Raw genomic sequence first — 17094 nt, 5'->3', positions numbered from 1 at the left:
TGGTCTATGGATTTCCAAAGCCCCTTCCTATTCTATGCCTCCAAGCTATTGCAGTCAACCTACTAATTATCTATTTCTTATTATAATTCTGTTTCTGATTCTTCTCTTATTTCTCTTTTGCAGATCCTGTTCATGGGCATGATGACTGAGTACTATCATTACTTTTTCACAACCCTGGTAAGCATATCTGGTGGAAATGTATTCCACACTATAAAAAAAATCTTCAGTTATTTTTAAGTCAGCCCCACCAGTGTCAAGGCAAGTTATTGTCATGGAGATTTGTTTTACTTTCCTAAGAACCCTCTAAATCCAGAAATGCTGAACAGCAGGTGTCTTCCTTCCTTTCTTTCTTTCTTTCATTCTTTCTTTCCCTTTCTTTCTTTGTTTCTTTCTTTCTTCATTTCCTTCCTTCCTTCCTTCTTTCTTTCCTTCCCTTTTTCTTTCTTTCTTTCTTTCTTTCTTTCTTTCTTTCTTTCTTTCTTTCTTTCTTTTTCCTTTCTTAACTAGCATCAATGCAAGTGCACCCAGAAAGGAATTCAAATCAAGCTTTCATTAAATAGAAACTGCCAAAGTACAAACTATTAATAAAGAAGAATCATCTACATTTTCTATATACATTAGAGGGCACACTGAAGTGTATCTTGGCATTCTTTGATCTGACGTGATTTCCCCACCTGTGTCCAGTGGATAGCTGGATTAGCCAAGGTTCACCTGTCAGGTGTTTTGAAGACCGTCAAGATAAAGAGCTTGGGAGATGCTTTCCACGTTGAACATTTTTCATCATAAGAAAAATCATGGCTCTAAGCTGGAGAAATTCAAAAGAAACTATACAACTTTAAATTTTGACAGATTATCAGATCAAGGAGAATGATTCAGGCAGTTAACAAATCAAAATGATGTGATAGTTCTCGCCACACACACACACACACACACACACACACACACACACAACACACCTCTCCCAACACATACACTCCACTCTTTTACGTGAGAAGAAAATACAGAGCCAACCTCCGTTTCTAACCTATAAAAGTGTGTCGACTAAAATCTACCCAGATTTTGGGAGATTCAGTAAGAGTATCATTTTACCAAATAAAACTGGCAAGGCAGGCTAGTACATTAGGGAAATCAAAGAATTTGGAACAAGGATCAGGCAGCTACCATACACATACTTCTAGAAGTAGTAAATTCAACTCCTAACTCAAGTATTTCTAAGAGCATGAAGGGTTGCAGAGGATGCCATGAGACAAATGCTTTGGGGCAGTTGTCAAAATTATCACTGCTCCTGAGCTTGGAGCTAGGGAGTGGGATGCAGGGCAGAAATTCCTGAACTAAAGTTTCCGTGGTCTTCCCTCCTTCATTGACATCCTGATCAGGTCCTCTGTCAGAACAGTTGAGGGAGACCCTGAGAACTGGAAAGTATCTTACTCTGATCACAAATATGGTCCTTTCCCCATCACCATGAACACATAGGTCTTACTCAAGGTGAGATTGCCATCTGCCTTAGAACTTCCTATCCTTCCCAGGTGTACACACCAGTTGAGTTAGCTTCATTGAAGTTTGAGAAAAATATAAACAAAGAAACCTAAGAAGGTTGGTCTTCAATGGAAGGACAAACCAGTTGCCCTCACACTCTTTCTTTCCTCAACCTCCACTAACAAGGGGATGTTGAAAATTGGGCCTCAAATTTTCCATATTGTATATTGCATAGAAACAATTTGGAAACCAAGCTAATTTTGCACATGCTTAATGTATCCATTTTAGCACATTGTATTTTTGTACTGTTGAATTAATAAGGGATTCAATATGCATCCTGGAAGTTTCTGTCTGAACCCCCTGTATCTTGAGTAACTTACCTTCTATTCATTGAGTGTGCTAAAGGAATCATTCTTCCTTGGGTCTTATTCTTTAAATTTGCTTCTTTAAGCAATTTCCTTTGGTTTTATCTGCATTCTGCCATGCTTTGCTTTTATATTCCTACCACTCTTGCTCATGAGTATTAATGAAACTTAAAGAAAAAATTAGTTAATGCAAGGGAAATAAATATAACAATTTAAAAGGCAGTATACTTTTTCTTACATGAGCGAGTTCAGAGGTGCATTCTTATAGTTCTACAGTCTAATCCAAAGTTATCTTGGGAAGAACTAGTGATGTAGAAAAGAGTTATTCAAAATAATAAATCTATATGCATCTTCTGCACATATAAATCATGGAGTGTTTCTGAAGCTACTTCTCTTTAGTAACCACTATCATCAGAAATAATGTACTGTTTTGTATTGTTCTTTCATAAAGCAGTTACATTGGTAAGTAACTTTTATGGAAGTTTTTCTCTTTTATTAACTGTTAAATGCTATTTTGAAAGTTTGGTTTATTCATAAATGTGAGATATTTTAATGATATGTTTTAGTGTCTAACATTTCTTTACAGGAAAAAGTTGAAATAATCACTTAAGTCTATTTTAAATATGAGTCAACATAAACTTCTGGTTTACACTCAGCTTCACCTGTAATGGAAAATACTAGAGTGGGTTCAAGTTTTTTCCCTGCATCATTATCTAAAAGGGAACAAATACTACTGTTAAGATACATCAACACAACCATAGGCTCCAGTTTATTCTCTGAAGAGAACACTTTGGTTCTTATTCTAAGCTTGTGAAAATGCTAACTCTTTCTACTTTTATCATTTTTAATATTGCTCAGGACTTATTTGCCCCAGGCATTCTTTATGCTCTCATTATATGGGACATAGGTTATTTTCAGTGAGCAAGGGAATGTTTTTTTTTTCTTTTTTCTTTTTTGCTGAGAGTTATCTTTCCATCAAATGTATATGCAAGTTCCAAACTTCACCTCCTTTGCAAGATTCAAGGCAGCCTGGGGCAGCAAGTTTTGAGGGAGAAGGGTGGTACTACCACTGACAAGTGAATCATTCTCAGACCAGTCACATCACAACTCAGAACCACAGTTTCCTCATCTAGAAAATAAAAGCAGTGAATCAAATGGACACAAAGATCCCTTTCAATTCCCCAAAGACTATATCCTAGGAACAGAATTCTCTAGCTTCTCAGAATGTCACATCCTGTTCCCAAGGGCATACTAATTATTGGCAGCTAAATTCTTGTTCTTGGTTTATACCAACTTTAACGGTATTGCAAAAAAAAAAAAAAAAGAAAAAAGGATGAAAATGAAAACTAATTACTTAGAGTTTGTCAGGCAGCATGCAAGTGAAAAACAAGAGGAAATGTTCTTTTATAGAACCAGTGTGATGATGGCTGCCATTCTTGTTTTAATCATTTGTTGCTTCTACAATCATTAGTTCTCTTTTGCCTAAAGAGCACAGAAAATGTTAACTCTTTCTACTTTTATCATTTTTAATACTGTGCAGGACTTATTTGCTTTAGATCTGGAACTCTATAGGTACAGTGGTGTAAATATGACCGGGTTTCGGCTGCTTAATGTTGACAATCCTCACGTGTCATCCATCATTGAGAAGTGGTCCATGGAGAGACTGCAGGCCCCACCCAGACCTGGGACTGGCCTTTTGGATGGCATGATGACAGTAAGTAGTTTTAAAATAAAATCATTTGAGATGATGTTTGATTTCCTTAGAGGTTAGGTTAAGAATCTCATATGCTTGGGCTTCCCTGGTGGTGCAGTGGTTGAGAGTCCACCTGCCGATGCAGGGGACACGGGTTCGTGCCCCAGTCCGGGAAGATCCCACATGCCGCGGAGCGGCTGTGCCCGTGAGCCATGACCGCTGAGCCTGCGCGTCCGGAGCAAAAAAAAGAATCTCATATGCTTTTCATAGTGAGAGGAAAAGTGTTATAACCTGTGCCTTGACTTGTATGAGAAGAGGAGGAAACATTTTATGTACAGTAAGTTCCCTACATCTGAACGAGTTCCCTTCCAAGAGCACGTTCGTAAGTCCAATTTGTTCGTAAGTCCAACAAAGTTTGCCTTGGTACCCAGCTAACACAATAGGCTATATAATACTGTACTATAATAGATTTATAATACTTTTCACAGAAATAATACATAGAAAACAAACAAACACAAAAAATAAAGGAAACATTTTTAATCTTACAGTACAGTACCTTGAAAAGTACAGTAGTACAGTCCAACAGCTGGCATACAGAGGCTGGCATCGAGTGAACAGGCAAGAAGAGTTACTGACTGGAGATGGGAGAGGAGGTGGGAGATGGTAGAGCTGACAGATCATCAGCAATAGGAGACGGAGGGAAAACTGCAATTTCACTCATGCCTGAAGTTGATGAAACACACATTTGAATCTTTGAAAGTTCACAACTTGAAGGTTCATATATAGGGACTACTATTTTGAAAGCCTGTGCATGGCTACTATCAAAAACTGCTATTTTCAGCTTCCTGAGAGTAATGGCCTCAGATAAAAAAGTTAACAGGTGTAGCCACCACTATCAGCCAAATGGAGACAAAGCATAAACAAAAGCAAGGGTAAGTGGGGAGAGGGTTGCCCCTGGGAAAGTGACCTTGGGAAGGAGGGAGGGAAAGAGAGGAGCAAGCTGCCTATAAAGGTTCTGCAGAACCAGCTTGCCTTCCTCACTTCTGCTACATCTCAGCAAGCAGAAGTGCATGTGGAAAAATCTGGATTTCCATAAAGTTGGTGTGTTCACATTCTTCCCGTCCTGGGTACATGGAGGTACACCTCTGCAGACACTGACAGTGCTTTATACCAGCCATATGTCGCTCTCGAAGCAGATGCCAAGCCTGCCTCCTAAGGAGAGACAGGTACTCTGCTGAACAGATAAATTGCAAACTGCCTCGTCAGAGAGCTTCTCACTAACATCATTTGTCTCTTGTTGTCAAATGCACTTCTCTAATGAAGCTCCCTGTGTGATGGAAGAAAATTGCAGGAAAAAAAAAAAAAGATTTCTGTGCTGGAACAGTGTCATCCAAAGGAAAAGATATTGGGAATGTGGGCAGGTAATAGCATTTCAAATTGACATAGTATTTCATTCTCTGTTCCCATCATCAGGAGAAACACTATTGCTTTTAAGATGCAATTTACTGGTAACTGAAAGGTATCATCGCACATAGAAATAAACTTGAGATTTCTCTTCTTTTTCTACCTTCTTTAAATGAGGTACAAATGACAAAAAAGAATAAATGAATAAATGAAGTGGTTCTGGAAGATCCCATGTTCAAGGTCTCTGTTTTTTTAAACCTGAAATAACTCAAAATACACAAAGAGATCTGAAAGATAATGATAGAAAGCATTTTGGTACAAATGAGTCTTAAGATGATTTGAAACATTGCTTTGAATAAGAGTAAGTAGAGAATACCCAGGGAAATAGTAGACTTCTGAAAAGGAAGAAGAAAAGCTAAAGAAAGAGAGAGAAAAGGAGGGAGAGGGAGCGAGTGAGCGAGAGAGAAAGAGGTGCTAATTTTGGGGGGGGGGTTTCCTGCTGGATTTATAATTCCAGTGTGTTCAAATATGATTCAAAATCTTCTGCCCATACCCCAACCCCACCTCCCAAACAAGATCTCTATCACAGGATGAGGTTTTTACCTATGCTTGGTATGTACGTCTAAAAGAGTTATAGTTTGGAGCTATATTAACACAGATTGTGGATTCGCAACAAACATCAAATATTCATCACAAGTATGGCTTAATGTAGCAAAGAAGTGCCTGTTCCCTTCAGTTATACTGAGCTGACACAACAGTTTGTACATATTGACTGAGATGAGGCAAACCACTGAATGAGGGAGATAGAGCCATTCCATTCTCACCCAATCAGGCCCAGCGGTCCTGTGGACACGAAGCATGGCAGAGCCAAGTTCCCAGTGGATGAGAGATCCCATTCAGTCTAGAGTTTCTCATTGTCTTTTCATCTAACCAGAGGGGTCTCTGTTATTATTGCTGTTATTGTTATTATAATAAACTATAAAAAGGAAATGGGGATTTATTAGGACAGAAGACGGTGGCTCACCAGGTTGCTCTAAAATTGGGTACAGTAGCTATATTAGGGCATGACATTATTAGTCGAAAACAGTGGTAGCACTCAGCTGCCCACTAGTAGTCGGATCCCATCGTCATTTCAAGATAGAGCCTTGAAATTGATCCTGTGAAGCATAGTGTTGACCTTTATTTATCCAAAGAGTCCATTTTGCAGTTCACTGTTTCCTTTTGGCTTCTAGTAAAGGTGGCTAATTTGGGGATATAGAAACAGAGTCACAGAAAGGTTAAAGGACAAGTATAAGGGCATCCAACGGACTGATCATTGAGTCAAGAGAGCACACCTCAAGTCCCCAAGCCCGGGCCCAGCGCTAACAGGTCTTTGTTCTCAAATTGCCTCTGTACTCAAACTCTTTCTTCTCTACCTTAAAATTAAAAAGTCCTTTGCTTTCAATTCCACTGGGCCTATATATCTCAGGTCCAGCATTCCATTCATTTTTGCACCTCCAGGATTTGCTGCTTCCATCGCCTAGAACCTTCCCTTCTTCAGGTTTGCTCAAATGCTACCTCACCGGAGAGCCCTTCTATGAACCTGCTACCTAATATAGTAGTCCCCTTCCTGTTATTCCCCCTCCCCTAACCTGCTTTACCTTTCTCTGTAGCCCTTATGACAATACGTATATTTATATTTGTTCGTTGTCATCCCCTATAACAACATAAACTCCATGAAGCTGGAGATTTTGTCTTTTCATGTTCTGCTCTATTCCCAGCACTAGGAAAGGGCTGGCACAGAGCAGATCTTCAATAAATATGTATTTAATACAGGAATTAATGTGCTAAATAAATATGAATTGAGGTCTACTAAGACTCAAGATATTAAATGAAAAATATTCATGTAGGCCAGAAATAATACTGCAAAAGTTCAAAGAGAGCGTCTATAAATGAGAAATGGACATGATTAGTAAATAGATTATTCTAAAGTAATAATATTATTTGAAAAATTAGCCATAGACTAACCACCATTAATATTTAAGTAATACCCTACTATAATGGAATTTCTTTCTCCTAAATCACACGCATTATCCCACCATTCTCCAAAGTGAATTTCCCTGTAGCCCTTTATAGTCATATTTTTCTGTGTGCCGCATACATACACAGATGCACATACGAATATATAATATAGGAATTTTTCTAACTTATGTATTTTTACTTTCCACCTGCTTATCTATTTTCCTCTTCAAAGTTTTAACTATTAAGAATTTCTTAGAATGTCATACACTAAAAATATCCTCAAAGAATAGTATTATGTCAAAACACATCCAAATCTGAAAATAAGAAGAAGTAGGCCATGTCTAAGCCCCAAAATTTTGACTTCAGATTTAAGAAACATAAATTTAATTAGAGAAAAAATATTGACTTTAAAAGACAGGGTACGGGCTTCCCTGGTGGCTCAGTGGTTGAGAGTCCACCTGCCGATACAGGGGACAAGGGTTCGTGCCCCAGTCTGGGAAGATCCCACATGCAGCGGAGCGGCTAGGCCCGTGAGCCATGGCCGTTGAGCCTGCGCATCCAGAGCCTGTACTCCGCAACGGGAGAGGCCACAACAGTGAGAGGCCTGCGTACCGCAAAAAAAAAAAAAACCAAAAACAGGGTTAAAATTGAGTTAAGAAGACTGTTACCGAGTCAATAGAGTTCAAAAATAGTGAAACTCATTATTTGAAAACATCTTGAGATATTAAAAAGTGTTTTATCAACCAAAATGTTAATTAACTTTCTTGAAGTTTAGAGTGATTTTGTAAAATCTACTTCATTCCTTTTCTCTATGTTTAAATTTCTCTCAGCATTTGGGCTAATTTGATCTATTGGCTTTTGAGGATAGACTAGAGTAATTGAGTGGCCCATTCTCAGATGGAGTCTTCTCTGATTTTGAACCTAAAATTGTGTATGATTCAATACTGCAGTCATGGGAACAGCAAAACATCGATGTCATCTGCCTTCCCAGTTCTTCAAATGCACTCACGATGAGTAGTTAAGTCAGTACCCTTATCTTACATCTAAGTCTTTCCTATAATGATCCACAGAGAAGACCACTTTGAGTGTCCAACTTTAGTGTCCACTCTGAGTGTCCACTGTTACCCTTGTGATGAAAGACAATAGGCAGTGAGATTCAGTAGAAAAAGCAAGATCTTTCCAGATAAGGAAAACCTAGTTTTTAGTCTTTGCTATATCCCTGAATAACTAAATAACCTAAATTATTTAGTCTTTCTGAACCTCCTAGCTCATCTGTAAATCTCTATCATAATACTTTACAGATATCAGATAACATATATAAAGCCTTTAGGACATAGAATTGAATTTACTTGATGATACCTGCTGTTCTGCCAATTTGTAGTCAATCAAAGAAGAACAAAAGACATTCTGAAATACAGAGGCAGAATTATTATTCTGTCTTATTGAAGCCAGAATCCATTTATTTACAAGAGACACATTCCTCAGTTTGCACATATAGCCAAAGGTGGCTTATTCCCTGGGACATATGTGACCTTGTATGACCAGTAGCATCACTCAGGCCTGTTTTCCAACTCCACATATAGTTCTCTTTCCTCTATTCCTGTCTTTCTCAAAAGCTGGTAAATACTCATTGAGGCTCACAATATGCCAACTTCTGGGTCAGTCCTCACTGGACATGTCAGAACTGCAGTCCTAATTACTGAATTTCTAGACTGTGAGTACATGGTGATATCTTTGCTACCTTCTACAATGTGTTTCTAAACCCCAACTCTCTCTTGAGTTGCTCTCCCCTACTTTCTGCGTGCTCACCACCTCTCCTAGCACTTTCATTCCCTCAGAAGCATCCACACCCACCAGCTTTTGCTACCTAGCAGGGCTCATGTAGGCAAAACACTAGTCCTCCCACCCTTATCAGAATCCTCATCAGTTCAAGAGGCATGTCTCAGAAAAGAGGGAAACCAGCTAATTCATACTGAGGCAAATTTCTGTTAGCTCTATGCTGTGGGTGAGATATTTGCATTGTAATAGAGGAAAATGTTAACACCATGAAAGAAAGGAAATGAGGGGGATGAGGTATTATTTTAAAGTATTTCCCTCCTAGAGAACTGACTTGTCTATCCATATCAGGTTAGTGAGAACGTTTCTAAATTTGGAAAGAAAATGGGAAATCTATACTTTTTGCTCATTTGCTTTCCAAAGACTAGGTCTCCCTATCTCCTCTAGCTTTCTCCAACAACAGTTACATACCAGACAGGCAGAAAAATGTGAAGACTCCATAGGGCCATATCATGTTTTTAGTCCTCATCCTTAAGGTGACGTAGCATCTCATTGTTTTGTATTGGGGTCTCCAAGGCCACATTCAGATTTGATGATTTGCTAGGACTCACAGAAATCAGAAGAGATGTTATACTCACAGTTACAGTTTATTACAGTAAAAGGATACAAATTAAAATCAGCAAAGGAAAAAGTCACAAAGGACCAAGTCCAGAAGAAACCATGCATGAGCTTCTAGTGGTCCTCTCCCACAACAGTTGCATTGACAGTGCTTTATTCTCACAGCAAAGATGTGTGACAACATTATGAAGTGTTGCCAACAGGGAAGCTCATCTGAGCCTTGGTGTCCAGGGATTTTATGTGGGGGGAGGAGGGTCAGTCACATAGGCATAGAGCACCTACACAGCTGACTTTAGTTGGTCTCCAGCCACTCCAGAGGTCAAACTGATATGGCATGGTCCAGAGCCCCAAGTGAACAAAAACAGGCATTCACCATAAATCACACCGTTAGCATAAACTATTTGCATTACCCAAGACCCCAGGGATACAACGATACTCTGATCAGGCAGGATATTTTAAGGAGGTAATCTCCCAGAAGCCAGTCAAAGGTCAATCCTTTCTTCGGAATGTGCAGAGATTGAACATCCTGAGCCCTCTGAGTTAATCCTTTATTGCACATCATTGTAATAACCAAAACATTATGCATTGGCAAGAAGCTCACTTTCAATATGCCTGTTTCATGATACACGTTGTTGCAAAAAGGTTCTCTTACAGGCGTTGAGCACTGTGGTCTCTTCCAGGCTTTAGATGCAAATAAAATGTGAACACAAACATATTTGAAACACAAGCCAGTTTTTTTTTTTACATTTACATAAAAAGGCTTGAGAGTTGCTGTAAGCAGGCCTCCAGCATAAAACTGAAAAGAGGAGGAAATTCAGTGGTAGTTCATTTGTGCTATAAAATACTTAAATATCTCCTCAATTTAAGAAAACACTTTATGACAAGGGGAAGCATAGTTTAAGAATAAATGTTTTTTTTTCCTTGAATTTGGAAAGCACTGGTCAGGCCTATAGTTTTGAACCTTGTTATTACCTGGCCCAGTGTAGAGACAACCTTGACAAAGAAAGTTAAAATCCTAGTCTCTACGTTAAGTTTATGAAAAAGTTAAGATCATTGGAATTCCTCTCCTCACACTTCTCTATCAAATCAATCAGCCAGTTATTGAATATATATACAAAAGTGTTTCAAAAAGGCATATTGCACTGCTAAAAAGGTCCAGGTCCCCATAGCTTAGTGGTTAAGAGCATGAGCTCTGAAATCTAAACTTTCATCCTGAGATGGAATCTTCATTCCTTGCTTTACTGGCTACATAACTTTAGGCAAGTTATTAAAGTTGTTTCCTATATCTCCAAGCCTCAATTTCTCTGTCTGTAAAATGGGGACAATACCTACATCAAAGGTTTAACTTCAGTAATTAAAGGAGACAACTTGTAAAATGCTTATAGTGCCTGGCATGTAGTTAATCATCAATGGATATTGACCACTGTTGACTTATTATTATAATCATTAAATCATCAGACAAATAGTTGGTTTAGAAGCAGTTCAGCTTTGTGGTTGAGAACATAAACTCTAACACTAACTTCCTGCATTTGAATCTTGGCTTTCCCACCACTAGTTTGGGGGCAACATTTAACCTTGTCAATTCTTCATCCATAAAGGAGTAGAAGTCATGGTGAAGATTAAATGTTTTCAAAATATTTGAAATAGCACCTGACATATGAGTGCTCACTAAATGCCAGCTACCATGATAGATTACATTTTTAACAGTCTCATTCTGTCAATAGATTAGCCTTAGACTAGTCACTTAATTTCCCTTTCTGATCTATAAAATGGATTATATCAGTCTTGAACTGACATGACCAGAATATTTTTAAGCTTTAACAATTATCACCATCACAACTTCTATATATCACTCATATTAAGTATGAGTGAAGCAATTAATCTTAGAAATACATCATAAAACCTTGGGATTATACAGTTTTCACAAAAGTGTATTTTATTTTAAGCATGAAATAATATTAATTCCTTCAGCAAACATTTATTAAACAACTTTTATGTGCCAAGAACTGTGCTAGCCACTAAAAAATGAAGTTGAGCACTTTTATCAAGAAAGAGATGTAAAAACAATAACTATAAGTATAGTATATGGAAAATGCAGTGATAGAGATTGCACAGGATAATAAGTATTCAAAGTAGAGATATTCTCTGGACTCAAAGATTAATAGAATGCAAGATGTAGTTCCCCTTATTTTCTCTTTCTACCTCCATCAAGACATGTTCAATAAATGATGAATAAATATATGTTGAATAACTCAACTGATTTTGGAAAACTGCATGATAGTCTTCATTATAAGACCTAGATTCTTGGTTTAACTACCCAATTACTGGCTATATGTATGACCTTACACAAATCAATATACTGTCTGGAGGTCAATTTCCTACATAATAAATAGTTTAATCCATCTATTCTGCTTATTTTGTGGGGTTGTTGAGAATTTCAAATGAGCTAATATATTTGAAGTTGCTATGAAAATCCTCAAGTAAAATATGAAGGTATTATAAGATTTTATCCTTAAAGAAAACCACAGGGCAGTATATTTTATAAAATGCTGAGAGCATTATGTGAAATTTTGCAAATGAGAGAAATTTCATGAGGAGTTGAAGAATATGTCCAGCTCCCCAAAGGAATGACTACTTATAATCTCTACCAGGAAAGTAAGTGCTAACAAGAGTACATATTTTCTGAGGAAGTTCCACATGTCTGTTCTTCAGAAGGTCTCTTCAAATCTGCCATTGAATTTCACTCTATGACTACAACCTTCTTGACTCTGGTAAATGGAAGTGTCCTAACATGAGTATCCTTATCTGAAAATCACATGTTAATTTTACTCACAATACTTTCTTTCTACCAAATATAAACAAGTAAATAGACTGATAGATAGGTAAATACTGAGAAACAGAATCCAATATTGAACCTCTAACTCAATGTAGTTGATCTTAACACTGGGCTTACCATAAGACATTCCAAAAATATTTGTTCCCTGAGTCAAGTCTTTTGTGGCTGATCAAAGTTCCGTTTCTTTTTTTCTTTTTAAGAACTTAAAACAGAGCAGAGCCATGACTACAATTTTTTCTGGCATTTGAGATATTATTTTAGAGAAAAATAAGTATTGGAGAATGACAGGTGTTCAGCTGGAGAATAAATGGCTGCTGAGTTCAGAAAAATAGAAGATAAGGAAGCAGGCAGAGTGATTACTCAGGTAAAGGAAGCTAAGCAAAGATGAAATTGAAGATGTGGTGTGTGTCTTCCTCCACAGACTGAAGCAGCTCTGATGTATGATGCTGTGTACATTGTGGCCATTGCCTCCCACCGGGCTTCCCAGCTGACTGTCAGCTCCCTACAGTGCCATCGACACAAGCCATGGCGCCTTGGACCCAGATTTATGAACCTGATCAAAGAGGCAAGTGATGCTTGTTCACAGTTAAGTTCTTCCTTTGGCTTAGTGCTTCTGGACTTGTCCAAGTGGTGAGGTCCTTCCCATTTGGCTCTGTTGGCATTATGTCTATAAGAGATGAGAAGGCATCATCAACCAGTCTGCTGGGAATTCACTGTTAAAAGTTTGTCTAGAAGAACTGTCAGGAACTTTCCAGTGTGATGCTGAGAAGCTTTAAAAAGCTACCAGATCATAACATTCACCACCCTTCATTTCAACTATAACCCCAGCTTCTGCTGGCCCTCCACACATGTTCAAAAATAGCTCGCAGGTGCTTATTCTATGGCCTGTTGAGTCAAGGGGTAGGTTGGTCCATCTCTGAAGAGTACCAGAGATAATTCCCATGTTGTCAGCCTCTAGTGCCTCTAGTCCCAGTGGTTTCCTAAGTCTTGGGTTCTACAGGACTGAACAGAAGGACCTCTTTGTTCTAACGATATACTGATTATTTCTCCATTTGTCAGCTAACTGGAAAAGTCTGGTACCTTTCAAAACCTACCACATGTACTAAAGGATTTTCAAGAGTACAGTGTTTGGGAAAGAAAAGAATTCTCACTGCTATTTCAGGGCAATAGCCCTGAAATCTTGGGCACCCATTCCTTTCCTCTAAGGCTACTTGACATCCCTTCACCAGACCCTGTTCTAAGATCCTGAGATGCCTTATAGACATGTATTCTTGGATTATCTTTGACCCCAACACACATTTCAGAGTGTGTCTGGACTTGACAAGATGAAATAAGGTACTTGAGGGCAGCCGGGCCTGACTGAGGATACACCATACGCTGTGATGCTGTTCTAATGTTTTCTCTATGGGATGCAGAGATTTACCTCTCAAGTGAAGAGTATCTTTATTCCTTTCTGTACTGAAGTAGGATGGGGTGAGACAAAGCCATAAAAGAGAAGAGTGGCAGGGAACATAGTGCAAGAGAAGAATGCCCAACCAAGAGCAAGGGAGAAATCTAAAGAAAGTTACCTACTTAGGTCTTTATCTCTGCTAGTCTCTTCAGCACCTACAGACCCCTCTTCAGGCTCTTCAATCTACTTCCTCATTGAAGGCTGGCTCTGATCCGTAAGGGTCAGGACCAGAGAGACAGGCAGTATGAAGGTTAATACTACCCAGGCTCCAAACCAAGGTTATTTACAAGGCTGGGACTGAAGTATGGCTAACAGCAAAGAAGTGCCTTGGGCACACAATTTAAGGAGGCACTTATTCTCAAGCTTGAACCCTGCATTTCCAAAAGACTGAGAGAGAGTGCTTCCTTAAATTATGTGCCCTGGGTCCCTCTCTTACCTCATCCTATTCCTGGCATTGTTATTTGGGTTTAAATTCCAGCTCCACCAACACTTATGAGCAATGTAACCTGGATAAGTTACTAAAACTCCTTGTGTCTCAGTTTTCTCACCTGTAAAATAGGAATAAAATCTTCTATCTCACAGCATTATTGTGAGGATAAAGAGTAAAGTTAATACTTGTGAAGAGCAGTGCAGCAACATAGTAAGAATCTGAAACATTAGCTATTCTCTTACCATTGGAATGCACCACTCATAACAGCTCTTGTTCAGTTCTACTGAGGATGATGCCAGGAATTTAAAACTGGCAATAGAAACAACAACAGAGAAATCACAAATAGGCATAAAATGACCCGTTCAGACAACTACATACATCTGACATACTGTGCCTAATAGGAAAACATCACACAGCCTCTCCTCTCCCTGCAGCGATCATAGTTATGTCCTGAATCACCATCCTGATCACCTTGATCTTTAACAAGAAAACAGCTGGATTCCTTTTATCTCATACCAGTGCAAGGAGAGGCATGAGACAACATGAAAGCTTGGGATCAAACACTCTGGAACACCCTAAGCACCTTTTTTCTTGTACTTAAGTTGCATAAGAAGGTGAAATTACCAAGTGATCTTTAGATACGTTTAAAGAAATAATGAGCTCTAAGATGAGGGACCACATTGAAAGCATTTGACATTCAGTTACTCCAAAAAACAGATTCCCCATTCTCAGGCTCCACAGCTGGGGGTAGAAGGGGAGGTGCATTAGAAACCTTGTGTTCATCTTTTCTTTTGTCTCCTGAGTCACGATGCCTTATACTGCCTTTGGCAGGGTGTAGGCATCTGCAGAGAAAATGGGAAAACTGGTTAACCAGGAGTAATGCCCCAGCCTGTTGAAAGACTGGCACTGAGGGAATTCTGAGACAAACTAAAACATGCAGAAGTGAGAAAATGCAGATATTTCTTTCAGTGAGTACCTAATACAACAAAACTTTGAAGCTAACAGGTTTTATTAGGAAACATGAAATAAAGCACTTGGTCCTAAAACTTCCCCTGGTCCTTTCTTTTAGTAACTATCGTTTTCTAAATGATTTCCAAAACTATAATCAGAAATAATGTAAATAAGCAAGTCAGCAGATTGAATTTATGGGGTGAAGATCAAATTCGTCACAGGAGGTAAGACTGAATTTACGGGATGAAGATCAAATTCGTCACAGGAGGTAAACTTCCTGAGCAGAGAGGTATTTGTGTGTGCACTAACCCCTGATAATTCCACACATCATTTAGAATCAGTAAGCCTTTCAGACAGATCTCTCAGGCTACCTACTTTTCAGTGTTTTTAGGCTGACCAGAAAGAGAGAAAGACTTAAAGAATATTTCAAACATGATAGGGTGTGTTATAGTGTTATCTCTCTGGGCATTTGCTAAGCAAATACATATTAAGAAATTATAAATTCCCATTCAACAAGAATTACTGGGACTCCATTATATAAGTAATATTAACTTGGTGCTCTAGGGGATATTTCCCCAAAATTACAAGATGTGGTTTCTACTGTCTACTAATATAAAAATTCTATGTAGTGGAGGAATAGCAGGCTTCATCTGAAGATTTCATTTGAACCCACACTCTTCAGCAGGATATGCAAGGTCCCTAGTGATCTGGTTCCTGACCTCCTGTGCCATCTCTCTCATCTCCTGCCTTAATCCCAGCACTTGCTGAACCTATTGTGGCTCCCTGAACTTGTCATATGCTCCTTCCAAATTCTCTTGCCTCTGATTGAAGTGCCTCCCCTGGGTCATCCTTTATGACCCAATTCAAGCACTAGCCCCCGTCTGCTGGCCCTGACTCACAAATTCAGGCTCCTCTCCTTTATTACATCTGTTGTTAGACCATGGTATTTGATTGCATGTCTGTCTCCAAGCTGTGCTTTTCTAGTCTCGATTCCCTAGTCCTTGCACAATGCTGAAGGTAGAATGAGCACCCGATAAATAGATGCCAAACAAGTAGATGAATGGATAAGTGAATGAGTGAACAGCAAAGGAACTGAAGACCATATACAATCTATGAGCAAGTATTATAGCTCAAACTCCCCGTATATGAATATCATACTCAGACACAATTCAATAAGGCAGAAACAAGGGCCTGGGCTAGACTTGTCCACTGGGGTCCTAGGTTCTAGTGAGAGAGTAAGGCAGGGGTCCTAGGAATAGACCAGCCTATTTAACTGTGAACTGAGAGTGTAGACCCTGAGATTTAATCAGTTTGCTCTCTGTGTAAACCTAGTCATTTAGCCTCTTTTTTTTTTTCTCAGTTCCCTCTTCTATAAATTGGGGATAAAATACCTACTTCACATGTCTGTAAGGATTACATTTAATATATGTACAGCCTAGCAAAATGTCTGGCTTACAGTGATTGCTCAAGAAAGGGTAGCTACCATTAAATGGAAGGTCCTTGTTAAAATGTATCTCATATAAGGTGGCGGTCAGGAAGAAATGAGGCAACACGTATAAAACTTTAAGTGTACTGCCTAGCATATGTAAGCAGTGCATTCTTGCTGTTGTTATTTGACAGCATCACTGTTATTATTGAGCCTAAGATGAAGTAGCAGTGCTTATAAAAAGAAGGACAGGACCTGGCAGTGGAAAATCAGTCGTTCAATGGAGACAGTCATGCAGCATACAAGCAGCCAAATGCAGTGATGCCAGGGATGGAGGGAGCTTTCAATCATCAAACACACACGACTGTTCAGGAGGGACCCAAAGACATTAGGTAACAATCAGCCATGCTGAGGTAATAGAAAACCCTGGCAAACGACATCTCAGGTCAGTCCGGGAAATGATAGCTGAATGTGGGGTGAAGAAGCTGAAACACTTCTTGTTTGTAGCCAGAGTTACTCTGGACCCAGAGTAAGTTCAAGCTGGCCGTGGGGAAATCAGTGGGAATAGCTGGTAAAGGAGCAAAAAGCACATCAGAGCATCTGGGAGGAAGAGAGTCTGAAATCACAGGTGTTGGGAAGAGCAGTAAATGGTGGGTACGGCAAAATGA

General features: G+C 39.0%; 1 protein-coding gene across 2 annotated transcripts in view; it reads left to right on the top strand.

Moving 5' to 3' along the window:
* Positions 1-15402, top strand: part of LOC101335705 (glutamate receptor ionotropic, kainate 1) — a 47560-nt gene extending 32158 nt beyond the window's left edge. For both annotated transcript variants that reach the window (XM_033856011.2, XM_073804430.1), the window contains exons 5-7: positions 124-177; positions 3382-3555; positions 12591-15402. In XM_033856011.2, the coding sequence (XP_033711902.1) occupies positions 124-177; positions 3382-3555; positions 12591-12803 (441 nt within the window). In that variant the 3' untranslated portion in view covers positions 12804-15402. The remainder of the gene's footprint in view (positions 1-123; positions 178-3381; positions 3556-12590) is intronic.
* Positions 15403-17094: the final 1692 nt, after the last annotated feature.

The sequence above is a fragment of the Tursiops truncatus genome, chromosome 4 (assembly GCF_011762595.2).
Source record: "Tursiops truncatus isolate mTurTru1 chromosome 4, mTurTru1.mat.Y, whole genome shotgun sequence".
Lineage (NCBI taxonomy): Eukaryota > Metazoa > Chordata > Mammalia > Artiodactyla > Delphinidae > Tursiops > Tursiops truncatus.
Note: the sequence above shows the minus strand (reverse complement) of the source record. Positions and strands in the feature narration are given on the sequence as shown.